Source organism: Cnephaeus nilssonii (genome assembly GCF_951640355.1).
Source record: "Cnephaeus nilssonii genome assembly, chromosome: 22".
Classification (NCBI taxonomy): domain Eukaryota; kingdom Metazoa; phylum Chordata; class Mammalia; order Chiroptera; family Vespertilionidae; genus Cnephaeus; species Cnephaeus nilssonii.
The window spans coordinates 18,273,138-18,300,697 of NC_137093.1; the positions used below are offsets into that span (position 1 = coordinate 18,273,138).

At 44.0% G+C, this 27,560-nt stretch overlaps 1 protein-coding gene across 4 annotated transcripts in view; it reads right to left on the reverse strand.

Annotated features, from left to right (window-relative positions):
* The window catches only part of PRDM10 (PR/SET domain 10), a 76,405-nt gene that overhangs the window by 18,808 nt on the left and 30,037 nt on the right, over positions 1-27,560 (reverse strand). For all 4 annotated transcript variants that reach the window (XM_079762775.1, XM_079762778.1, XM_079762776.1 and 1 more), the window contains exons 3-13: positions 26,900-27,064; positions 23,847-23,906; positions 16,313-16,538; positions 14,510-14,751; positions 12,797-13,000; positions 10,946-11,018; positions 8,715-8,832; positions 7,425-7,554; positions 6,464-6,706; positions 898-1,245; positions 32-187 (exon numbers count right to left, since the gene is read on the reverse strand). In XM_079762775.1, coding sequence (XP_079618901.1) covers positions 32-187; positions 898-1,245; positions 6,464-6,706; positions 7,425-7,554; positions 8,715-8,832; positions 10,946-11,018; positions 12,797-13,000; positions 14,510-14,751; positions 16,313-16,538; positions 23,847-23,906; positions 26,900-27,064 — 1,965 coding nt within the window. The remainder of the gene's footprint in view (positions 1-31; positions 188-897; positions 1,246-6,463; positions 6,707-7,424; positions 7,555-8,714; positions 8,833-10,945; positions 11,019-12,796; positions 13,001-14,509; positions 14,752-16,312; positions 16,539-23,846; positions 23,907-26,899; positions 27,065-27,560) is intronic.

Sequence of the window (27,560 nt, forward strand, 5' to 3'; positions counted from 1 at the left end):
GAACCACCTCCGGCTGCTCCTGCTCACACACCTTAAACTGCTTCCCACACGTGGAACACAGGAAATCCTTGCGGTCCGAGTGTCGGAGCATGTGGAGGCGCAGCTTGTCGGGGCGGCAGAAGGCCTTGTCGCACTCCGTGCACTGGTAGATCTTTTCTGAGTGGAAGCTTCGCACGTGTTTTTTCACCTGCCAGCAAAGGCAGAAAAGGTCAGGGGACTCGGCACCAAAGGAAATGACAAGGCAGCTTATCAACTCTAGAGGGCGCCAGAGGCGTTGCCAAGCACTTTCAGAAACTGAGCAAGGTAATCCCATTAGGTGTGACTGATAATTGGCCTCAGTAACACACACTTTCCTTTCGACAAAGTCACAAAACAAGGAGCCAGAAGCCTTACAAATCTTGACCTCCCATAAGAAGAGGAGGAAGGAAGAGTGCTTGTAGTCAAGGCCCTGATTACATGCAACCAACATTTATTTTCCTTCCTTTTTAAGATTAAAAACAGAGTTCCCGCCTAGCCGGTTTGGCTCAGTGGATGAGGCGTCAGCCTGAGGACTGAAAGGTCCCAAGTTTGATTTCGGTCAAGGGCACATGCCCAGATTGTGGGCTCGATCCCCATAGGGCGTGTGCAGGAGGCAACCGATCAATGATTCTCTCTCATCATTGATGTTTCAATCTCTCTCTCTCTCTCTCTCTCTTTCTCTCATCTCTGAAATCAATAAAAATGCATTTTAAAAAAATAAAAAATAAAGTAGATTGAAGGAATGTCCTCAATTGTGAAGTTGTTACAAAAAAGAGAAGAAAATGCAGGTGACAGGTGACGGCAGTCTCAATTTTCCAAACATCCGTTTTTCTCACCAAAAGAGGGAAGCAGACAGGAATCTCAGTAGCAGACACTCACCTGGATGAAATCTGGGAACCGCTTCTTACAGGTCGGGCAGGTGAAGTAGCCGTCATGGATATGGATGGCCACGTGGTCTTTCAGCAAATCAAGGCGGTCAAAGGATTCCGGGCAAAAAATGCAAGAGTACGTCTTCTGGTCCGAATGGAGCTTCATGTGGCTCTCCAAGGACGCGCTGCTGATGAAGCCCTTGTTACAGAGGTCACAGGTCAGCGGGCAGTTCCCCTCCCGCCCATGGAAGCGCAAGTGCTGGTCCAGTTTGTCCTTTTCACGGAAGGCCTTCCCACACTGCAAACATTTAAAAGGCCGGAAGGACTTGCGAATGAACAGATGCTGGAGAGCTGCGTTCTGAAAGACACACACAGACAGGATGGTTTAGGGAGGAAATTAAATGTGTGATCGCAGGTTTATAGAGCAAGAGGGTGATCTCTGCAATAATTGATTTTCCATAGAAATGAAACTCTAGGACACACTGGAAAAGAAGATTTTTCTGGCGAGACATTAAAAATAAAGACGTCGCAAAGAAGTTCATCTTGAAAAGACAAACGTTTCCTGTTTTGTTTTATGTCTATGTGTGTGTTTTCTTATGAAAGCATTTAAGCAACATTCAAAAACATATTCCCAATAGAAGGCTTGCTCAGTAAGACAAATCCTAAAGTGACGTGGAATAAAAATTGCCGACTTGGAAGAAATGACTTGGGATTAAGTCACACGTGCGTGAATGAGGCTGGAGCAAGTCAGTCAAATGTTACTTGTCCAAGTCCTTGAGAAAAAGAATTCAAAGCTTGGCCAGGCCAGTGTGACTCAGTGGTTGGGTGTCGACCTATGAACCAGGAGGTCACGGTTTGATTCCCTGTCAGGGCACACGCCTGGGTTGCGGGCTCGATCCCCAATGTGAGGCGTGCAGGAGGCAGCCAATCAATGATTCTCTATCATCACTGACATTTCTATCTCTCTTTCCCTCTCCCTTCCTCTCTGAAATCAATAAAAATATGTTTTTTAAAAAACAGAAATAAAGAATTCAAAGCTTGATTAAAATGTTTAGCGGGAAAAAAATACGGTAATAAAAAGAACTGAAGGGTAGCACTTGCCAAGGGCTGGGTGAAGGAGGCAATGGATACGGGGTTTCTTTTGAGGGTGATGAAATGTTCCAGAATTAGATAGTGCTGATGATTGCACAGCTGTGGGAATATTCTAAAAACCACCATAAAGGGGCGATTTTTATGGTATGTGAATTATGTCTCAATTTAAGAAAAAGAACTGAGAGAGAAACAAAGGATACAGATTTATGTGAACGTGTTTGCTCATGAGGTAAGATACATGAGCACACATGATAAATGGAGATTGTACATTTAATCACTTCTACTCAAAAAATGCAGAGGACAAGCCTCAATGCAGCTAGTTAGTTCCACTGGTTAGCATGCCATGCTAACCAAGTTAAGCGTACTGCTTTGTTCCCTGTCTAGACCAGTCCGTTTTGCCTCTGCCCCCTTTTCAGTCACAGACTGCATTTCTAATGTTGATTAGCCACCTAGGAAATTCATGCCGTTGTTATGGGGAATCCAAGTGAGAGAATACGGATAGTCAGTGCAAATTCATCACCTCTATTGGAAAAGCAACTCATCTCTCCTGAGAGCAGATTAACAGTCATCTTTCACACAGATAGTACAGAACCAACACCTTAGCTAAACTATAATGCAGTTTCATTCATTAGCTCCTCAACAACCAGGGGAAAGGTCTACTATGAGAAGGGGGAAAATCCCTCAAAAAGAAGAAAAAAATATATATATATATGCTTAGATAAGTAGAAGGGAATAGTAATGGAAGGATTAGTGGAGCTTTTAAGGCATTATTTGTATAACAAAAAGTGCAATGAACAATGCTTAGACCCTTCATTTCAAATTACACACAGCAACTTCTAAATTAAATTTGCTGTAAAATAATCATTTCGGGAAAAAGCAAAATACTTGGTTTTGATTTAGTGAGAATTCTGAGCCTAGTTGCTTTGCCATAGAAAACTCCCTCCTCCGGGCTTCTCCAGCGGGGCTGAGGGTGCACGTTACACTCCTGTCTTGAGCAGGTGTTTAGGAATTCTCCTATCTTCCAGGATGACTGGGGCTGCACCAGGCTTGCAGCAGATTTTATTCACCTTCGCACCTAGCGCCCTTATTTCATAGGAAGTGTTCAAGAGAAGTTCGAGAATTAATTAAATGTATTTCATGTGAAAATCAAAAAGAATTATTTCAAACTTTCCTAGAGCATCAGCGGAGATCTTTAAAAACAGACCTTTCTCAAATCAGCCAGAGCTCGCTCTCACTTCATTCTACTGCCTAGCTGTTGCCCAACCTTTTAGATCTACAGATCCTTATTCTACATCAAAGCTCTCAGTATTTTAGCTCCTGTCAAAACTTTATGGAAACATGGCAAATAAGCAAATGCTGTCCTGAAATTCAGAGTCCAGATTTAGAGCGCTTTCGGCAGGTAAGAATCATTCCCTTCATCCAAGTCACTAGTTTCCAAGGGCAGACAGTGGACACCACCTGACCTTGGCCTCGCTGGAGATTCCATTTCTCCTTGGATGTCAACTCTAGAACTCAGTTTTGTTTTGATCCATGATGCTAATAAGGCTCCTGTCACTTCTGATTATGGATGAGCATCCTCAGACTCTTGATCTAACTGAGCAGCCACCTGGCTCCACTTCCTTGCTTCTTGGGACAACCTTGCTCTTATCGTCTTTTTCATTTCCACGGAGCCCTGAGTACTGTCCCGGTCCTCAAGAACTAGATTGCATTTCTCTGATCTGATGATCCTAATGCAGTCCTCACGTTGCACGGCAGGAGAGCTGAGACCATTCCGACCACGGATGCAGGCCATTTCACTCTGGAATCTCCTGTAGTTCAGAGCTACAATTGGCACACATTTCCAGGACAAATCATGAAAAATGGTGACGGCAGCACAGGTGCATCCATTATGGATCCTATAATGCTAATTTCTATTAATGAGATACAGCCAGTCAACCACACCACACTACACGGTGCAGAAGCTAACAGAAGGGAGCCCAAGTGGTACAGTTGCTAAAATCTGTGATGAGAGGTTCCACTTACAATGCAGTGAATTCTGAGACCACAGATTCTTTGCAGACAAAGACCATAACATGTTCCTAAAGTTTGATATTAATAGCTAAAGAAACCCAAACTCTTGATTAATTTTCATATTATTTTGATCCTGCATTCAAAGTCTCGGGTTGGCTAGCCCTGCCCGACATACCTCACTCACTGCTGTCCTTCACCTGGCACCCACCCTAGGGTCAGGCTAGTGTGCGCACTGTCCCATAACCACACCACGCACACCTTTCTCGGCCTGCATCCATGGCTGCCCTCCTTTGAAACGGTCGACCTTCTTCCGGACTCTCTATGAAGGGCTAGTTTTAACTCTCACTACATCTATGAATTCATCTATTCCCTGACGCCTTCATCTTTTTTTTTTTTTTTTGCCTTTCACTCTTTGAACTTCTTATAACAATTATATGCTAAACTTTTAAATTTAGCACTTAGCACCTCACATTAGCATTGTCTCCCAATCAGACTGCAAGCTCTGAGAAGACGCCTCGGGGAACATTCCATTGTACACAGCACATGCTGAACACATGTTAGAATTCAATACCATCCCACGCGTCCCTCAGACTGTCTTAGAGCTGGAAGGGGCCTTGGATTGATCACTTAGTCCTACCCTTCATTTTGTGTCTGAGGAATCTGCAGCCCATGACTTACTCGCTGATCTATTGGAAAATAAATTACCATTATTCATTAACTAATTTGCATTTACTGCCGCAACCAAGTTGTAGTTCCTACCAGGATTTAGTAAGTACAGGTTGCAAAGGATAGCAGATAAGGCAAACACTTAAAGGAACATTCTGTTATTGAAACACAGAAACCAACCTACCTGCAGCTCCAACTGAGCAGGCAGCATTAGAGGAGAGAAAAATAGTTACATTACCAAGTGGATTGGAAGACTTCCTTTCAGTTGGTCATTACCAACCTGGACAGAAAAGATGAGAAAAATACATAGCCCTACCTTTCAGGATGTGTGAGAGGGGAAAAAATAGCTCAACTGACCTTTCAAAAGCCACATGCCCGTGGCTTTTGCTTTGACATGAGGAACCTTGTACCAAAACCAGCAACCACTCACTCAAGAACACAAGTACAATCATAGCTAGATTATGTTTGTATGTCCTTATCTCCACTACACAGGTAGGCTTTAGATTTTTCCGTTAAAAAAAAAAATTAAATCTAGTAAGCATTTCTCTGAATTAAGTGAAAAATCAGAATGGCCAAAGCAGAGAAGACAGTAATTGGGCAAGAGGGTGAAATGCAGACCGGGAAGTAACGTGGAATGATGCATGGGAAGTTATTGGTTCGCAGCTGTTTGCCTTTCTGTTCTCTATTTCCGTGTGTTTACATACACTTTTGAAATAACATACATGGAGCCACAAGTGTTAGATGTGTCCCTTGCAGGAACCTCACAAAGGTCCTTTAGCCTCAGTGGGCTCAGAGCTCTTTGATGCTACCATGTAGCTATTAATGTCTAAACGCATTTGTATAAGCCATGGACTAGACTATTTTTCAAGGTCCCTTCTAGCACATAGGCATATAAGAAGACCAAAAGAAGTATAAGCTGCACCTATGCAAGTGAGAAAACCAACAGAAACATTAGCTAAAACCATGAGCCATCCAGAAATTGGAAAGTTATTCAAAAAGAGCCCTGTCGTCCGCATATAAAGTACTAATAAAAGGCTTTACACATCCTGCTCAGAAACAGGGGCTTAAGACACTGTTTTCTGAATGCAAACTGTCAGCACAGGCACCTACTCCACAAAACCACATTGCTCTCCACATGCACCCCTGCAGCTCCTAACTCGGACTCAAAGGCTGTCTGCAGAGTAAGAATAAGATGCGTCCGCCTGGAAGCCAGCGAGGCCCTACAGCCCTGTGGCCTCGAGTCAAGATGCAGGGCACACAGGTGAGACTCCGACTTGCTCCAGGACCTACAGCTTAACTTCGAGCTTTCCCTGGGGGTGTGGGTCGTCCCTGTCACATCAGCTAGGACACAGGTCCCTTTGCATTGATGGCTGATGACACTGGCCAGTCTCCCCTTGGAATCTGCAGATAACCAAATGAAGGTGCCCCAGAGTAACGTGAGAGCGATGATTAGACACAGGTGAGCCTCGCTTTAATGGACGTAGCTATTATAATGAAATGTACTCCATTTCCAATCAGGGAGTTTAGGGATCCAGAGAGCTCTGCGACTTTAACTCTACCAGTCCAGGAGCTGCCAAAAGCCCAGCTCTGCGTCCTTAATAAACGGATGGACTCTAGAACCAGCCACCCAACCGGCCTGCCACAGGACACAAAGACACCGAGACACAGATAACACCTTCTTCCAAAATAAGGGGACTGAGCGTGGGATAAGCCAGATGCGAGATTTCGAAGTGGATGGTGAACAGGTTGGAAAGCAGCACCTTTCAGCCGGCTGACTGCAGAAAGGCCAGCGCCCGCTTCCCACTTACTCGGATGCGTTTGGCCCTGCGCATGTCATCGGCGGTCAGGGTGCTCTGGGTGGGCAGCACGCTCTCCTCGTGCTGGGGCTGCAGGTGCAGGCTGTGAGCTTCCGGCTCCTGCTCCAGGGAAGACGGGGTCTCCTGTGGCAGCTGAGGGATCGGGAGAGTGGTCTGTTCTGGTTGATCCAGCCCGTTCAGAGTGGCTGGCTCAGCCTCCTCAAACTGTTCCTTGGGCGAAAAATGCAGCAAGTCCTGAAATTGCAATAACCAGGAATTATTCCCTTACCTAGATAGAGGTGAGCGTGAGAAAGAGTGTCAGCTGTGGTTTTGAATTACTGCTTTTTTGAAATGGCTAGAGTCGTAATGCTCAGAAAAAGTATTTTCCTCCTGGGAAAGTTAATTAGACAACTACCCGTAGAACGTGAAAACTATGAGACATTCCAGATCGCTTCATGAGGAGAAGACTCTTCTGGAACATCGTATCTTAATTTTTAAACTAATTAAACAGTCCCCCAATATCTCCGGACAAATTCAAAACTTTAGGGCAGGAAAGTTGGGTTTTTGTTCTAATATCTGAAAATACATTTTTCTTTGCCTCTCTCTAGCCACTTTTTTTTTTTAACTAATTCATTTTTATTGCATTTTACAAAAAGTTAACAGCAAGTTTAAAAAACCAACCATGCCCTGGCCCTTCTTCAGGGATGCCTTAGAAAGCACTGCTACTGACTCCCTTTCCCAGCCTGCACTGGGCTTGGGATGCTGCCCCAGGCTGTGGGCATGTGAAGTTCTCCTTTTGGTCTCTAGCCACACTTTAAGCAACAGGCAGCAGAGGGCTGGCCCGACAGACCTGTCATCCTCGGAAGGGCATCTGCATTAAATCCAATAGCAGTGCCGGTACATCCTCTAATTAGATGCACCAGTAGTGCCGGTACGCCCTCTAAGCCAGCCTCTTTCCCATGCGCCCCAGTACCTGTGTCCCATCATCACACTTCTCTCCATTTTCACTGGTGATTTCCAAGCGGATAAACTTTGGAGGACGTCCTGGCCGTCGGCCTGGGCCAAATCGCCTCTTGCCTCGTCCCCTTCCTCTGCATCTTGTTCTGAGGACAAGAGATTGGGTTATAATTAGTCATGGCTACATAATGCTCCGTAATAAATATTTTCCCAAATCTTGATTTCCTTACTTTATTATTCTTCCTGATGTTTTTTCTAATGGAAACAATTGTTTCTGCTAATATACACTTTTTAAATGTCTCATCTTTGCTGTCTAGAGAGCTCAAAGAGATGTCTCAAATTATTCAGGAAAAAAAAAAAGGAGCTAGAGCCCTGGCCAGTGTGGGTCAGTGGACGGTGCAACCCAACCCTCCGCCCACTCTGCATGGCACCTCGCAGCGAAGGAGCTGGAGATGGCACGGCCACGCTGGTGGTCTCCCTGTAATTCATGGCCATGGACTTCAGCGAACTCCCAAGGCTGCAGGCAATCATACTGTACTTCCCAGACCATTTACTTCCCACTCCCTGAATGTGTGTCACACTGTCCCCTCTCTTCAAATCCTACAGAGGCTGGTAGCCCGGCCACTGTCCTCTGGTCCTTTCCCTTCCAAACCACTCGCATTCTTCACCGGGACAGTTCAAAGAGCTTCTGACTGGACTCCCTGTCTTCACTCTTGCTCCAATATAAGCTAAAATGGTTTTATTTTTATCCGGGTGATGTTTTAAAATATAATTGACATCACAATACTCCCTGATCAGAACCCTCTAAAGATTTCTTATCAACACTTAGAATAAAATCCAAATTTCTTACCATCACTCATAAGGCCTACCTGATCTGGCTCCTGCCCACCCCATCCGATATGATTCTCCCTCGTAGAGAAGAAATATAGTGGAATTTTTATATAGTGGAATTGAACATATAAGGAAGAAATTCTACTACTAAAAACAGTCTGAAAATCAAAGATGCACATTATTTCCAAGGTGTATGCTATCTCAAGAATTCATACTTTAGGATCTTTAGTTAGGGGAGATTTAACTAAGGTGAAAGGCCCTCCCATTGCTGGGTACTGGTTATGCTGGAAAAGAGATTTATGGTAAATCAGGGTGGAGGGGGTGGGACATGACAGATAAAAAATTCCCCTCAGCAGCCTACCTGGTTACCTGTTTACACACACACATATACACAAATACTCATCAGTTTATAGACAATATGAAATGAGTCTGGACTTGAGAACCTAAGTTTTTGAAAAATTCCCCATCATTCTACCTGCTAAATACATCCAGTTTCTCATCATGAGAATTGAGATGCTGTTGCAACTGCTCCGAGCTTATAAATCGGCGGTTACATTCATAGCAGGGCCAATTCTTCTCTTGCTCTCGAAGAACTACAGTCACAGGAGAGAAGTTATAAAGGCTGATGATCAATAGACACCAATAAAACTCAAGCATCCTCCCCCACTCATCTCACCACAGCCGAGTTCATAAACATATAGTGTCTGCTACTTGCATTACTGTTTAAAATCAAAGGCTAAAGTTTGACAGAGAACAATTTTTAGGACCTTATTTTCTGATATATTCATGATGGAACAAACATCCTCATACTACCCTCTTCCACCCCCAACACACACACACACATACACACACACACACACACACACATCCTCACCACACTGGAAGGACAGAAAGTACTACAGTGGAAATCTGTATTCAGATAACCTAGTGATTCAGATGCAAGCTTCAAAATCTGAGGGTATATTTTATCACAAATAACTTGAAAATCAATGCCCAATATAACCACTTTGGCACAATGTTCAGAGCTGATTATATGCATAACTTATGACCCAGCAATTCCGCTCCGAGAGGTACACCCCTGAAATGCACACACATATTCATTAAAAGATATGCATAAGAATGTTCACAGTGGCAATCTTCATAGTATCCAAAAGCTGGAAATGACCCTCCCGTATACTAACGAATGTAACCGGCTTTTGTCCCTGGCTCCTGGGAGATAACCTCTAGACCTTGGAATTTCCGAGTAATATGTGTTTTTGTGATTGATAGTAGTCCCTGACCATCCCTGAATTTATGCTAATGAGATGATGCTGATGAGGGCTGGCTGTGCCAGAAAGCCAGGCCACCTGATTACAGATTGCTTTGAGCAAGGAGATAGCAGCCAGGGAGCGGAGCAGGAGTTGGAGGGTAAGTTCAGCCCCAGGAACAGTGATTCACTCCATGGCGCCTAGGTAATGATACCTCAAAAAAGCCCTGGGCATTGAAGCTCAGGTGAGCTTCTGTGGTTGCTAAGCATACATCAACGTGCCAGGGAGGTGACATGGCCCAAGGACTGATTTGGTATTCTATTGTATGAATGTACCACAATTCATTTGTCTATTTTACCGTAATGGAAATTTGGGTTGTATAAAGCAATTCTGATACTACCTACTTGGAGTTAGGTCACATAGCAATGAGAATCTATAATAATAAAAGGGTAATATGCTAATTAGACCGGATGTCATTCCGGGTGTCCTTCCTGACGAAGCCGGGGCCAGATGGAAGCCAGCCTGAGTCCCAGATGCCTGCGGGCGGCCCAGGGGAAGCCAGCTTGGGTCCCAGATGCCTGCGGGCGGCCCAGGGGAAGCCAGCTTGGGTCCAAGGTGCCTGCGGGCGGCCCTGGGGAAGCCAGCTGAGGTCCCGGGTGCCTGCAGGTGGCCGAAGGGAAGCCAACCCGGGTCCCGGGTGCCTACCAGCAGCCAGAGGAGGGAAGCCTGGGTCCCGGGTGCCAGAGGGAAGCCAGTGCCGGCAGCCAGGGGAAGGAAGGCCTACTCTTGCACGAATTTTCGTGCATCAGGCCTCTAGTGATCAAATAACAATACACAACAATACGGATGAATCTCATGAACATAATGTTGAGCAAAAGGTGCATACCAGAAGTGTACATATCACACAGTTCTATCAGACTAAGCTTAGGGCCAACATATCATGTCTGGGAGGGAAGTCAGGAGGCATCACACTTGGGTGAGGTGAGGGGCAATTGAAAGAAGCACAGAGGCCCCCTGGGACACAGGTCCTGTTCCATACCTGCACCTGGGTGCAGGTTACACAGGTATGTTCACTTCATGAAAAGTCGCCGAGCTGTATACTTATCATTTGTGCATTTCTATGTATGGAGATGATACTACCGTAACATTTATATTACAAACACAATCGATGCCTGTCTGGCTATCTCCCCAGAGATTACATCTAGATAGGAATCACCCTCTGATTTAGCATTTGCAGGTTTTCATTACGTTAAATACTATTTCCCAGCACTCATGAAAGAGATGTAAATATGTCACTGTCATTTGATCCTAGAATTAGACAGGGATGTGTAGCTCTAGAAAGCCTACTGGAATATCTTTTTAAATATGCTGATATAGAAAAATTAGGGATTGCATAAAGATACAAACTACGTAAGTTAGGATTCATATATAACATATAAAAAAATAAAAAGGCAGCCACCTTTCCTTTCTTCCTCAGAAATGTCATGAATTTTCTGGTTCACGAACTCAGCGTAGGACGCGGCGTACCACACCTGCAAGAACCAAGCGCATGGTGAGGCACTGGGGGCCATTAGTAGGTGTTCCCTGCGAGCTTAACTTCTCAAATACTTCCCCTTTCCACAGTCTGTGGAGAACAGCTCACACCAACAACACATCCCACTGTGCCCAACCCCTCCAACACCAGTCGGCAGATGGGCACTCAGGAAGTTCATCTGCCAAGACACACAGCGTGTTTTCTTTTTCTTAAATTGTTTTTGTTATTTGAACAACTTCACAAGAGGTAATATTCATGGCTCTTCATCTAAATAAAACACAGCCTCTCCTGATGTTTCTATCTGTATTTAAACACGGGTTTTCACACAGCTGTAATCACAGCGGCTTCCATCCCCACCAGTCACCAAACGGCTCTCACCCAGGGCCTCCAGATGCTGCCACGCCTTCCTGGTCTCTTCCCCTCTCCCTGCATCTGCTCCATGTATGGCTCTTCTTCCTCTCCCTGACTTCTTAAATATTTGGTGTTTCTCAAAGCTTAGTCCAAGTTTAGGGCCTTCTTCATTTTTGCAAAGGTGATCACATCCATTTCCAACCAATTCTATACTAATAACTCCCAAATCAGTATCTCCATCCTAGACCCTCCCTGTTCCCTCCACGTACATTCTATTGCCTACTTGATATTACGGATGTTTCACAAACAGCTCCAACTTAATGTGCCCAAAACTGAATTCAAGATGCTCCCCTACTCCCCTACTAACCACTGCTTACCTTCCCCATTTCAATAAATACCCCACCTTCCACCCAATTGCTCAGACTTGAAACCCAAAAGGTATCTTGGACTTCTCAGTTTTCTTCTGTAACCCTTTAGCAAAAACTGTTGATTGCTCGAATGTTCTTCATCTCTGTCTCTGTCACTAGATACATGCCAATGAGCCTCCTCTTTTCCACTCTTGCTCCCTCCAGCCCATCCTCCACCCAGAAGCTAGAGTGGTTTTCTTAAAACACCGTCAGGTTCTGCCATTCCCATGCTTAAAAGCCAGCAACAGCTTCTTGTTTCGTGACAAACCTGACATGCCTGACAGTCTCCTAAGGGCACATAATCTGGTCCTACTTGCTAAGCATCCCAGCTCTCATCACTCTGCTTCACTGTTTCTTCAACCAAGAGGCCTGTGGTCAGTTCCTCAAACATTCCAGGTCTTTCCCACCCCAACCTTCATTTGCCCTTGCTGTTTCACCACCGGGAATGCTGGGTTCTTTTCTTCACCATCCACTAACCCTGCTCCACGGCTGGCCCCTTCTCGTTAGCTAATTCTCGGCCTAATTATCTCTTCAGCAAGGCCCTCCCTCTCCAGCGACCTAAACTGCTCCCGTCGCTGTCATTTGCTTTTTTTGCACCATTTGTTTCCTTCCTAATGCTCACCACTATTTGATATTGTTTGCTTATTTATACCCTTTGCGCCCTCCCCCTCCCCCCATCTAGAATACAAGTTTCCTAACACAGGGAACCGTTCATCTTTTCCTCGTGTCTGAAACCAGTAGGGGTTCCATGTATTAATCCCTAAATGAATGAATCATATATCATTGTTATGGAACATTATTTTAGCAATAAGAAAATATTAATTTTGAGAGGCTTCATTTTTAACTGCGGATACTATTCCACAAAGTCTGTATTCTAAAATGTACTTAGCCATGACCCTATGGTTGGATTTTTAGGTGATTGTGGTTTTGCTGTTATAAATTCAGGAAAGAAAAAAAAAAGGTAGGGAAAGCATTAATCACAATTCCTAGCAGAGTCCCCACTGACCCCGCTCCGTACCTTCAGTTCCTGCTTGGGTTCCACGTTCTTTATTGTTGTGTAATACACGTGATGGCCATACTGGTAAGCCACCAGGTTCTGCTCCAGGTGGTTCTGGGCTGGGCGCACAAACATCATCCAGTTACAAAGGGTCTCATCAGACAACTCAAACCAGAGGTCTTCGTGCAAGTCCCTGTCTTTCCTGTCCCCTTTGTCAAGGGAAACCTGCAACCGAAGAGAAAGTGAAAAGCCACACCAAACAACAAAAATAAACTCTTCAATATGCTCTGCCTTCGCGTCATAGCAGAGGAAAGATTAAGCCATATGTCCCGATTCTCCCCTCTGTACAGATCCTGGAACTGTGTCTTGCCAAATATAAAAGGGAAAGGGTACTTCCAAAGACCCACCTATAGGAGAATTACCTGGCAAAACCTCAAAGTTAACCACCTGGTTGTATAGCTTCAGAAGATGTCTTATCATTAACTAACACATCAAAAAATGCTACAAATAAGCCAGAAATTGTAAGCAAAATACTCCCCATTTCATTACAACTTGCTTTCATTTGGGATTCAACTGCATTCATTTATAATGTGCAGCCTGTTTTTCTCTTTACAAAGGAATATCCTTCCTTAGAGATATAGAGCATTTACCAAAGAACACCTCCCCATGATAGCACCTAATTTCTCAAAACACACATCCCAAATACTGTTCCTTCCCACTTCCCTTTCTTAACTCTCCAGAGTGGCTCTCAAAGAGACAGTCACCAAGAGGTTAAACAGAAGCAAAAGCATCAAATGTAAAAAAAAGAGAGAGAGATCCGTATAAATATACTTTAACTTACAGTGTGCTATTCTTTAGCAAAAGATTCAACATCAGTTTCAAAAACTGAAAAGTGATTTTCTTGAAAACATTATTGGTACTTAGATACCTTTTTTCTGCCAAAGGCCATGTGGATATTTGTAACATCATTCTCAGGCCACACACTATTATCAACTTAAAAATTAGCCTGCTATATTTGATCAAACATTTAATTAACTCACCCCTACTGCCTTGGCAGGGCCAGACCAAAGGATTTTGCGGGCCTTATAAGGCCCAGGGGCTGGATGTTCCCCACCCTTGGTTTACACAATCCTCTGTATTCTAATCATTTTGCGGAGGAGGTGTTAGAGCACCTGTTATGGGCTGAATTATGTGCCCCTCCCCCCGCCAAAAATAAACAAACAAAAAAGTTCATGTTGAAGACCTAACCCCCAAGAGCTCAGAGTGTGACTGTATTTGTCGATAGGACTTTTAAAGAGGCGGTTAAGTTTAAGTGGGGTCATTAGAGTGGGTCCTACTCCAGCCTGACCGGTGTCCTTACAAGAAGAGATCGGGACACACAGAGAGACACCAGGGCAGCCTTCCAGGGAGAGATGACCAGAGAGGCAGCAAGCAGGCGGCCTCTACACATCAGAGAGGTGCCTCAGAGGTAAGCACCCCCCCCCCCCCAACCTTGATCTTGGCCTTCTAGCCTCCAGAACTGTGAGAAAATGCATTTCCATCATTTAAACTGGTGTTTTGTTATGCAGCTCTAGCCAACTGATACAGCCCCTAACACCGACACCTTTCAGAGCTGTTCATGTCATGCCTTAGCAATCAACTGCTATGAAACTGGGTTAGGAGACTCAGTAGGAAAATGTGTGCCCTTTAAAAGTAACAAGAACAAGAGTGAACTGCGAATAAAGCATAACTTACCTTTAGGTGAATGTAACAGTCTTTCAGCTCGGACTCCCTGACAAGGGGTCCCTCCACGGGGCCAAACTGGGTGCGCTTAGGGATGCGCCTTTTGGAGAACACACCTCCAAGGAACCGGTCAATGTAGAGGACCAGGGGGAGGCTGGCTCTGGCTCTGGTGAGCACGGGGCGGTTGGGGATGGGGTGCAAGGGGCCGTGCTTCGGGCACACTGAAGAGTGTGCATTGTTACACTCCTCACACCCTGCAACAAAAAGAAAACTTGCAAGTCAGATCTTTCAGCATGACTTGATCTCAGGTAAAAAGTTCTAAGCTGAGCCCTGGCCAGGTAGCACAGTTAGAGCATCCTCCTGATACGCCAAAGCTGCGCATTCGATCCCTGGTCAGGGCACATACAGAAATCAACCAATCTATAATAATAAAAGCGTAATATGCAAATCGACCAAGTGGCAAAACCATCCGGGTGACCTTCCAGACAACCTTCTGGACGAAGCCAGGGCTGCGAAGGCCTACTCTTGCACAAATTTCGTGCATCAGGCCTCTAGCAGATGCATAAAGAAGTGGAACAACGGATCGATGTTTCTCTTTCTCTCTTTCCCTTTCTCTCTCTCTCTCTCTCCCTTCCTCCCTCTAAAAAAAATCAATTAAAAAGTTCTAAGCTGAAAAATCCCTAAGTTTTCAGACCAAAATTCAATTAACTCCTATAATTACAATACCCATTCAATTGTAATATATTAGCTTTCATAGACCAATAAAATCTTGAACTTTTCCTCTAAAATCAGGCAGAATCAGCTACGCCTGCCAAAAATAATATGCAGACTGTGGCTGTGACTTATTTCTCTACTGGTATTAATTCAAATAGTGGCCACTAAATTTACAAATCAATTATAATATGTCTGAAAAGAAAAAAAAAAGAAGAGCTTATTAGGCTAAATGCTATAAAATCTGATGATATGAAAAAGGTGAATTTTATAGTGTATAAATTATGTCTCAATGAAGCTGTTAAAAAGAAAACCTGACAATATTATTTAATCAATTTTTTCAAAAGAAATTACAGAAATCTCATTGTCTGGGAACGAAAACAGAGAGCGTACTGTGCAGTTTGAGAGTTCCATACACTCCGTGAAGATAATGCTAAAATGAATGGACTGAACATCCCAGCCTTCATTTACCTGGATGGCACAATCGGACCCACCCGGAGAGGACGCACTGGCTCATTCTCCGAGTGATCAGTTTGCACTAAGCATCCACACTCCCTGCCTCTTCCCCCGCAGCACCCATCTGTCAGCTAACCGTCAGAATGATGTATATATAGCCACTGGACCACACAGAGATCATACTCACGACCCTTAGCTAATTTAATTAACCAATCATATTTTACCAGCTCTGGCTGTGTGATGATCTGGCTTAGGAAATAGAAGTTCCAATTTCAACAATTCTCCAATAGTGAAGAGTTACTTTGTATGAATGTCTATAAGAGAAAGTGACTTTATGTGTATTTTGACTAAGGAGTGGCCTTGAAAACACATGCATTCAAGGAAAAACATACGAGATAGATCTCTGTTGGACATGAAGGTGAACTCTGGCCCCATGCAAACGGGCTTTACTACCATCACACGGAAGATCCAGGAGAAATTTGGGGAGCCCAGCCAGCGTGGCTCAGTGGTTGAGTGTCAACCTATGAACCAGGAGGTCAGGGTCCAATTCTCGGGCAGGGCACATGTCCAAGTTGAGGCTCAATGCCTTGGAGCAGGGAGCATGGTCCACACAGGAAGCCTCACTCGTGAGAACTCGCTGGTACTCACATAAGTCGTGCGGGTCAAAGGGCCGAGGGGGATCCGGTTCCCAGTCATCCAGGTCTGTGTCTTCACCATCTTCCTCCTCCTCTTCCTCTGAGTCCTCATCCTCATCCTCATCCTCTTCCTCTTTGGCCTCCAGTCTACTCATAGGGTTCTGCAGAGTGGCCAGAGGGTCCGAGCCGTCCACACTCTCGATGGAAGGTAACACCTGGTTATGCACCGGCAATGAGGCCTAGACAAAGTCACATGACAAAGTTAGCACAGGTCCCCTTACAGTTACTGTAGACACGGACACACGCGACATTCAGGAAGTGGTAGCAGGTATTCTTCACACTAGCCCCCTCCAAGGCCCTGGAGAAGTGATTTCCATCCATTGGCTGTAAACAGAGTCTGCCCTCATTTTTGCTGTTTCTGCCCCACATCCGGGCAAGCTGATGAGATGTCCCAGGTGCTCCCTCCTTTGATACTGGCAGGAGTTTCAAACCCCACCAGCACCTGACCATGTACTCTCGAACCCTCATGCTGACCCCACCCCTCCATCTCGACAAGACCCTGAGCCAGTCTCCTCTCCTTACTCCCTCCAGCCAGTTCAAACTTGCTGGAGAGGCCTGCCCTGTCTCCTCTGGGACTGCAAGGATGTGAGCGATAGACCTTTCATAGCCTTGGGGTGTGCGTGTGGTACCATCAGTCTCGACCTCTGAACTCAGTTTTGGGTGGGGGTCCCTCCTGCCTTTTCAGGGCGGCCACAGCACTGTAGGTAATGATTTTACCTACCTTCCACCACTCACTTCTCAAACTAAGCATGCGGTGCAACCTGCAGTTGGTAAAATTCCATGGTGAGCAGCTCTCTTCCTACCCCTCAGAGAGGCTGAGGTCTTAAGTAAGAATGAAAGTGGTGTCTATTTGTTTCAGCGTGCTGACGCCAGTCTTTTGCAAATAAGAGGAGGTTTGGGTCATGTATTGGGTTAATGGCACCTTACCAAATCCGCTGGCAGAAAATGAAAGGCCCCTTGGAGAGTTTTCTCACCTCCTAAATGAGTGCCATGGGTTACAGACCACCCAGATTCCTTTTACCCAATCTTATTTCTCCTGCCCAGTTAGTCTCAATTAACCCTAAGCTATACTCAAGCCATGTCCCCTTACAATTTAATAAATACAGCAAGGCCCTTGATGGTTTTGCTCAGTGGATAGAGCATGGGTCCTCAGACAGTGGGTCCCGGGTTCCACTCCGGTCAAGGGCACGTACCTCAATTGCAGGCTCAATCCCCAACCCTGGTCCAGGATTCTGTGGAAGGCAACCAATCGAGGTGTCTCTCTCACATCAATGTTTCTCTCTGTGTGTTTCTCCCCGTCCCTTCCATTCTCTTAGAAAAAATTGATGGGAAAATATCCTCAGGTGAGGGTTAACAAAAAAATAAAAAATAAATACAGGAAATTCTTTTTTAATGTCTAATCCCTTTCTCTTTATCTCCCCACTGGTGTTTTCCTCACCCAGAATGCTTTTCCCACACCAATCTTCTAAAGCAGACATCACGTTCCAGTTTCTCCATGATCATCCTTTCGCTCTAGCCCTCCCTGACTTCTCTGTTCTGACCTCCTGGGGCACCTGGAGGCACAGAATCTCACCCACATCAGCCAGCCTCTGCTCCACAGTCAGCACCTCCCAGGGCAGCTGGACCCTGCTGGAGAGTTCAATGATGGTCTCTGTGGAGTGGAGATGTCCCTGTCCGTATCTCCCGTGCATTGGTCGGGCCCTACATCTTCCCTCTCCAGACACCTGAAGACAGTTCTTCAACTATGTCAAGACCAAAACCTCGAACTCATTCACATGGCCAAACTTCCAGCCCGCTCTTCATCCTGCTGTCTTCATTGGCTCCTCAGTGGATTCCATATCTGTGTGAATGCAGCATTAGCATTTCTGACGGCCTCTGTTCCACTGCTGACCCATTTCCCATTTGCAGATCATTAAATCCCCAGGTCCCTCTTCCCTCTCAGAGAGCTATTAATCCACTCTCTCCTCCTCAGAACTTAAACAGCTGATTTTCACTCAAATGAGAGGATTCTGCATTTCTCTCCAGTCAATTTCCTTTTATTACTTGTTCTGTTCTTCTAGTCTGCCAAGATCTTTTAGAAGCTTGATTCTGACATCTCACACACTGGCAATCCCTCATAGCTTTGTAGCCTTTGCCAAACACCACCTACTTTTCAATGCTATGCATTTTCCTGTGAGTCCACCCCGACTCTCCAACTGCCTCTCAGGGAAGCAGAGCATGGGCTCTGGCGTCAGACAGATGTGGATTAAAATCCTGGCCCCCTACTTGGCAAGTTAACAAACTACTCTGAACCTCAGCTTCCTTATCTGTAAAACGGACATAGCAATAAGCCTATAGGTTGTGAGGACTAAATCAAACAATAGTGTATATGAGGCTAGTAGTAAAGTGTCTGGCATTTAGTAAGTGCTTAATATTAATAATAATATATTATTATCATAAATTCTGTAAGGACTGAGATAACATTATATGCTTCCTCTACACTGTAAAAGACTGCTGTACCTTGTATATTGAATGAAGATTACTTGGTGAAAATATATTGGCCCCTTGGGAAATGACACCCGTCCCTGTAGGCACCTAAAGGAACTGGGCTGCTGGTCACAGGAACACCGTGGTTGGTTAGTTGTGCACCAAGTCCAAGAGCTTCCTAAACTCTAACGAGGAAGTACTGAGAGTGTTTACAGAGCCTGATGCTACGGCAGTCAAACCTCACAGGGAAGGCAGGGGAGGGTGGGGGAGGGGGAGAGATCAACCAAAGGTCTTGTATGCACGCATATAAGCATAACCAATGGACACAGACACTAGGGGGGCGCGGTGAGGGCACGAGCGGAGGAGGGGGGGGCGCAATGGGGGAATAAGGATACATATGTAATACCTTAATCAATAAAGAAAAAATTATAATTTTTTTTAAAAAAAAAGACCATTGCCCAACATTTAAAATACTCAGGCTCGCCTGGCCGGTGTAGTTCATTGGATTGAGCATCATCCCATGGACCAGACTCAATTCCCAGTGAGAGCACATGCCCGGGTTGCAGGCTTGATCCCCAGTAGGGGGTGTGCAGCAGGCAGCTGATTGATATGCCTATCTCATCACTGATGTTTAGATTTCTCTCTCATTCTCCCTGCCTCTCTGAAATCAATAAAAATATTTTAAAAAGTAAAAAATAAAATAAAATGCTCAGGCTCCAGAAAGCAGATAAAAACAGTTACCTCAAACAGTGCATGCCTGTTTTAACATGCATGCATGTAACCCAGGAGCCCGGACTCCTACATGGCATCCCACCTCTGCAGCTCAGGGCCTTCTAGAAGCTTTACGTGGGAGGACAGCATTCTGGGAGCTGCTTCAGCTTCAGCTTCCATAAAAGCAGAATGAAATACCCGCCGAGTGAAGCCTGCACAAGGCAAAGAGCAGGGACTCCTGTCTGGCAACAGGACTGCGTTTGCCACCTCCCCTCACAGCCTCCTCTGGTCCTGCGGCAAAGCTGCTGTGTTCCCACTTGTTATCTCAGAGCGCAGTTTCAATGTCGCCCTTTATTCTAAGCACTTAAATTTTATGCCTGTGTTAGTGATGAATGTTATCACACGCTGAACAAACCAAAGCATATATCCACCTCTGCTCCTCATAAATTCTTTATATCTTTGCAGAGCCAACCTCAAAGAATGAATTCAGCAATTCAGAGGCGTTCCAGTGGAGCGGAGATGTATTTCCCCCGCAGATGCTGCTAGAAAGACTGTGGTTGGGCAAGGTTACCGCTGGCTTCTCGCCACTGCTGAGAAAGCTGACATTAAAATAGTACCAGCAACCTTCTCCTCCCCCGCGCTGAGCTCCCCTGAAAGACTGTGGCAAAGAAAAGGCTCGGCACTTCAGCATTATCTGGAAAGACTGATGTTAAAGCAGAGATTGAACGCACCGCAGAATCGTGCAAACTACTGTTGAAAAGGGATGAAAAGGGTCCATGACAATCACTGCTAGGTACAGACTGTCTATTTCCAGAGAGCATAGACCTCAACACACAGTGGGCATGCATTATAAATTTGTTCAATTCATGATTCAAATTCAGCCTGGCCAGTGGTTGAGTGTTGACCTATGAACCAGGAGGTCACTGTTGGATTCTGCACATGCCCGGTTGCGGGCTCAATCCCCAGCAGGGGATGTGCAAGAGGCAGCTGATCAATGATTCTCATCATTGATGTTTCTCTCTCTCTCTCCCTCTCCCTTCCTCTCTCTGAAATCAATTAAAAAAACAACATATATATTTTTTTTAATAATTCAAATTCAACTGACACTTACTGAGAGCTAGGCATATTTTTAAATTCCTTTGAGGCCAGGTACCATTACCACATCGTTCCTAAGTGGCAGAGATAAAACTCAAATTCTGACTCTGCTTTTTCCGCTACATCACAATGGCTCCTACAGAGCAACTGAGGAGGTGTGCCTCACATACACCTTGAATCCCAGAGCCACAAGGCAACCACCCCTGCTCTGGAGACAATAGCCAGGCAGCAAGGTCGAGTGGCAATGATACTCACAGAAAAAGAATACTAAAGTATTTTAATCATGTGCATTTTGTCACCCACAATAAAACACGGGAGGTAGGATGGAAAAGAATTTGTTAAACTTAATGGTACACTTTCTCCGTCCCACTTAATGCCTCTCTCTGTAATTACTTCTGAAACTTGTAATGCATTTGCATTTCAGGAGACAATTTATGGGAGAAGTGAAATATGAAGCCACACTGGACAGCAGCAAACACAACAGAATGCTTCTGGTCCCTACTGAGACCGATGATCAGGCAGCATATTTCCTTCTCAGTGTGTGGGGAGTCGCACATGTTCATTTTGAGAAACAAAGAAGAGACTGTGCTCCCAGGTCTGGAGACTACTGGTGCCTTGCTTAGGGAGGAGGGAAGACACATATGAAAAAGGCTTCAGCCCTAGCCGGTTTGGCTCAGTGGATAGAGCATCAGCCTGCAGACTGAAGGGACCCAGGTTCGATTCCGGCCAAGGGCATATACCCGGGTTGCGGGCTCGATACCCCCCTAGTAGGGGGCATGCAGGAGGCAGCCAATCAATGATTCTCATCATGGATGTTTCTAACTCTCTGTCTCTCTCCCTTCCTCTCTGAAATCAATAAAAAAAATATTTTTAAAAAAAAGGAAGAAAGAAAAAGGCTTCAAATGGGTTTTGCCACCACTGAAAATAGGAACCTTTTTGCTAAGGGGGGAAAAAAAGCATTTATCATCTGTGTTAAATGCTCATCCAACTCTCTATCTGGAATTTATCCAGGTCACCGAGTAAGCTGACAATCAATGAGGTGTTATAGCCAGGAATAAAAACCGTGAGGGTTGAAAGGAAACTGTAAAAAGGGAAGATGCTAAGCCAACAGTTACACTTCCTTGTGATGAAATTGTTCACAGAGCTATCTGAGCCCAACTCTCCTTTTGTACAGAACATAAAACAGATTGTTTCTGGAGATTGAAGAAGATGAAGGGTCCTTTGAGGTGCAAATGGTAACACAATTTCTAATTAAAATATGCCTTAATAGTAAAATAACAGAATACCATTTTGCATATCAGATTGGCAAAATATTAAAAGAACGCAAGGGTGTGTGGTAATGGGCATTCTCATATAGTGTTGGTAGAAATGTAAATTTTTTTCACCTCTGAAAAGCTATTTAGGGAGTCTTATCAAAATAACTTTCCCACTTATAGTGACAAATTTTAAACATATGTCAAATAGAGAGAATAGTATAATACACCTCACACACCCATCACTCAGCTTCAACAAGTGTCAACTCACGGCTAACCTTATTTCAACTACTCTCCCACACACTTTCTCCCTCACTAGATTATTTGGAAGCAAACCTCAGGCATTGTACATTTTCATCTGTAAATAGATCTGTAGATATCTCTACAGAAAAATAACTTTTAATCTTATATATTATCATATCTAAAAAGTTAATCATTCCTTAATATCATCAAATAGCTACTTAGTGTTGGAATTTCCCCAGTGGTCTCATGTTGTATTTTTATAACTGGTTTGTCCAAAGTCTCCTTTAATCTGTAAATTCCCATTTCTCTTTTTTTCCTTTGCAATTTATATGTGGAAGAAAGTAGGCCTTTTGTCTGACAGTTTGCCACAGTATAGACTTTCTGACTACATCCTTGTGTGTCTCTGAACTTGTTCTATTTTGTCTACCATGCTTCCTATAATCTGGTAGTGGAATCCAGAGACTCAATCAGATTCAGGTTCAATTTGGGGGAAGGAATACGTCATATGAAATGAAGTAGAAGGTACACAACAGCAGGAAGCCTATAATGAATGGTTCTCTCTTTTTCATGATATTAACAGTGTTCAGAGGGTCAAGTTGATCCATCCATTATAAAGTGCCTCATCAGCTTTTTCCTGATGGTTTCAGACTATTGTTAATGATCACTGCCTAGGTCCATATTTCATTAAAGATGAAAAATGGTGATATTCTAAGCCAGGCATCCCCGCTTTATTTATTAGTTGGAATGCTTCTAAAAAGATATTTCCCTCATCAAGTAATTGTTTACCTGAGTACATTCAGGGAGAAAGGCCATATTCTTTCTGGTCATTTACCAGTTTCCTGAATAATGAATGTAGTGGTCCCCTAGCATCCTCAAAAAGTGACCAATGAGTTATTGCTTTTAATGTCAGTGTGAGCTTATAGATTTTAAATATATTTAATGTATTTCAATCTATTATAGTTGTTTTCCCTTTTTAAAAAAATATTTTAAATATATTTTTATTGATTTCAGAGAGGAAGGAAGAGGGAAAAAGAGATAGAAACATCAATGATGAGAGAGGATCATCAATCAGCTGCCTCATGCATGGCCCCCACTGGGGATCGAGCCTACAACCCAGGAGGTCACAGTTCAATTCTGGTTAGGGCACATGCCTGGGTTTTGGGCTTGATCCCCAGTAGGGGGAGTGCAGGAGGCATCCGATGGGTGATTTTCTCTCATCATTGATATTTCTCTCTCTTTCTCCCCCTTTCCCTTCCTCTCTCTGAAATAAAAGCATATATTTTTTTAAAGTTCAAAAGCAGAAAGTGCTTACCAATTGAGAGTTTACTTAATAATCACTCAAGACACTCAGTGGTATGGCTAAATTAATCATACTACCTAACATGAAAATAAAACTATTTGGAGTAAGACTGACAACATCTAGCTCCTGCACCTTCTTTATCACTTTCACAATCTGGAGGAAAACAAGGAAATCCCTCAAAGTCAAAAAGGCTATATTAGAAATATGGATGAAAGGAAAGAGATGTTTTAAAGGATAACCAAAAAGAATCTCAGTTTTTCTGAAGCTAGAATGATGAAGGTTGCCATCAACTTTAATTTCCTATATAAGAAACACACATCAAGAGAATACACAGTGCAGAGGGTTGGGGAACATTCCAGGGAATGGTAACATTCATAGTATTATCCCAAACAACAAAGAGGCAAAAAGGAACTCATTACCTGCTGAGTTGTAGCATCCTGTTGGACATAAGCTACCTGGCCGGGGTCTGTAAACAGAGTCTAGACAAAAACAAACAAACACAAAAAACAACAACAAACTTATCAATAGATCTTTAGACAGCTCGCCTACACAGGAAAAATTATCCTATTGCTAAGCATCAATTCGTGGGAGAGTTAACTCCCATGTAGCTAGTAATAATCCTTCATTAATAAAGAAGATAACGATAGCAATCTTACATTTAGCCAAAGCCTTTCATTCAGATGGCACCAAAGAGACTGTGTAGGCTAACCATCTCAACTGGCTAACATACTTCAACATTTTACTTTAAGCAAAGCCTCTCTTGAGGCTGAATGTCACGGCTAATTTAAAAGGCCTGTCAAGAAAACATAAAAGACACGCCATGAACGGGGGTGCATTCACTCACACTTAATATTGTGAACAACAAGGAGTAGACCTGCAATTAAATGAAAATTATAAACATACATAAAAATATAGAGGAGTACTACATATGCAGGCATTGCAACTCTTTCAAATATAAAATGCACACATTATCAGAAGAGCAGAAGAAAAATAAACTGAATTTAATGTTCCATAGATTTTTTTTTCAGAAAAGCCAGTAAAAACACAATTTAAAAGAAAGTTCTCATAAACACATAATTTATGTCATGATGCAGCAAAGCTGATTATAGAAGGAAAATCTTCAAAATTATTTTAGCCAGGGGACCACAAAAAAACCTCCAGTCCAGAAAAATATTCTTTCCCCTAAAACTTTTAGAAGACTTTCATTTGCCCAAGCCTTGAGCAAACCTATGGGAATAAGAACTATGGCTAAGTTTTGATTGCAAAAGAATGTAAAAGAGAGTTTCAGACAGTGCCAGATTCTTAAATCTGACATTAAAAATTATTAGAATTCAGATATTTAGCATGGTAATAAACTAAAAGCTGGACATAGAACAGTCTTTACATAAACTATGTGATCTTATTTTAATACAGTTAGGGGACTATGCCTAAGCAGAGGCATTCCAAAACTATCATCTCATTGTTTGCCAATTTCATGTTTATACCAATTTGAAAGGTATCAATTAGGTAGGCTCCATTTCTTCTTGGAAATGATTTGAGCCTTCTGATTAAATATTGAATATAAGGGCAAATTTTTATTACCAGGATCCTACTATAAAAGTATGGAACTTGATTTTTTTAATATGCTTAAAAGTGCTTTGTCCAGTGTAAAAAAGTCCTAACAAGAGAAACAAATAATTACATATTGGGGAATATGTGTGTCATACATTTGAAAACTAATACCCCAAGTCACTGGCAAAAAAGAACCTATAATTGTACAACTTTTACCTTTGCTCTACTACAGGCCTGCAAATCAGTAATCCTATTAATAAAAGAATAATATGCAAATTGACCATCACTCCAGCACACAAGATGGCTGCCCCCATGTGGTCAAAGATGACTGCCCCCATATGGACACAAAATGGCCGCCACAAGATGGCCAACAGGGGAGGGCAGTTTTGAGGGACCAGGTCTGCAAGGGAGGGCAGTTGTAGGCAATCAGGCCAGCAGGGGAGGGCAGTTGGGAGAGTCCAGGCCTGTAAGGAAGGGCAGTTGGGGGCAATCAAGCCTTCAGGGGAGGGCAGTTAGGGGTGACCAGGCCGGCAGAGGAGGGAAGTTGGGGGGGACCAAGCCGGCAAGGAAGGGCAGTTGGGGAGGGGGGGGACCCAGGCCTGCAGGGGGAGAGCAGTTAGGGGTGACCAGGCCTGCAGGGGAGGGCAGTTAGGGTTGACCAGGCTGGCAGAGGAGGGAAGTTGGGGGTGATGGGCCTGCAGGGAAGGGCAGTTGGGGGGGACCCAGGCCTGCAGGGGAGAGCAGTTAGGGGTGACCAGGCCTGCAGGGGAGGGCGGTTAGGGGCAAACAGGCTGGCAGGGGAGCAGTTAGGCATCAATCAGGCTGTCAGGGGAGTGGTTAGGGGGTGATCAGGCTGGCAGGCAGAAGTGGTTAGGGGCAATCAGGAAGGCAGGCAGGTGAGCAGTTGGGAGCCAGCAGTCCTGGATTGTGAAAGGGATGTCTGACTGCCCTCGAGGGGTCCAAGATTGGAGAGGGTGCAGGCTGGGCTGAGGGACACACCCCACCCTGTGCACGAATTTCATGCACTGGGCCTCTAGTGAATTAATAATAAAGAGCAGTTAATAAGCTAGTAGGACCTTTGCTTATACACTTAACTACTAATCTGTATGTTTCCCCTGATCCATCTTTGATTAAGCTATGCAGAACTAAACGCCATTTTTGGCCTGCTTGTTGATACTTAGGAAAAGTAACATGTTGATCTAGTTCATGATCACTGGGGAGAAGAATTGATACAAGCCCAGTGCTCTAAAACTCAGCGGCTTTCAACCATGTGCCGCAAGAATTTTTAAAACATGTGATACCTGACTACATAGCCAGGGGTACTGGCCTCTTTTCCCTTAGAGTGTCAAATTTAAAAATGACAACAGACAACACACCAATAGCTGTCTGGTGTGGGTGCCCTGTCTTGAACTATAAATACACAGGTCATATAATAGAGTCGCATCTTACTGGTCATGTTGCATAATAAGGTTGTGTCTGATTGGTTAATTCTTCGTGCCAGAAATCCTTATATACAAGTATAGGCACCTGATTTTTTAAAAAGTCACTTTGGAGCAAAAAGGGTAGGTAATTATTATTATTGTTGTTATTTTTTTGGTAAATCAATCTTAAAGATACCTATTTTTTGGTCAGATCGGCAAAAAACATTTTTTTTGGTGTGTCGCAGAATTTTAGTAATTAGTTTACATGTGCCATGCAATGAAAAAGGTTGAAAATCACTGTTCTAACTCATTACATTTAATTTAAATAAATAAATCCTATCTTCCTCTGCCAAGCTAGTTATAAACTCCTTGAAAGCATAAATCTTATGTGAATATTTCCTGTATCAACAGCCACCGTGGTGACTGGCAGAGAGTAAACGTAAGTAATGAGTGAATCAACTGATGAATAAACAAACTATACACAATAGTCATTCACATGCCTGAGCAGCTTCCACGGGATGGATGTACACCAGGGTGTGCTCGGGACCATCCACTGAAGTGTAGGAGGCACCATCTGCCGTATACACCACCTGCTGGGGCGGCCGAACCTGGTCATCGGTGTAGACGATCTGAGCCACAGTTCCGGCGTCTGGGACAAAGTGTACCTGGGGCAAAAAGCAGCAATTATGTAGCGACACCCCTGCAGCACCAAACCAGTCTCACAAAGATCCACGCAGACCAAGCAGAGTACACCGCTGCGTTCCTAAAATATCCCCAACGAAAGAAGGGGGTGGATCCATGCTCACCCCTGCTGAGTTAGTGACTGGGAGGCAGGCGCCAAGCACCTCGTCACTCATGATCTACTGCTTACTATTAGGCCACTGATTTAAATTCCCCTTTGCCTCAAATATCCAATGCAGATCTCTCTTTGCGGGAGCTTATGGGGGGAACTTAACTAATCCTGTTAGTATGACTGAAGGGTCCAGGTCAATAACATTCCCCAAATACAAATTATTCTGTAATGTTAAAAAATATATATATGTCAAGACTCAAAAGCCAATTGCTGTTAACACATCATAAAAACTCCACTTTGTAACTAATCGTGCCTTTCAGCAGACACATTAAAATAAGGTCACTCTCTCTCCGAGTTATTTCACACTC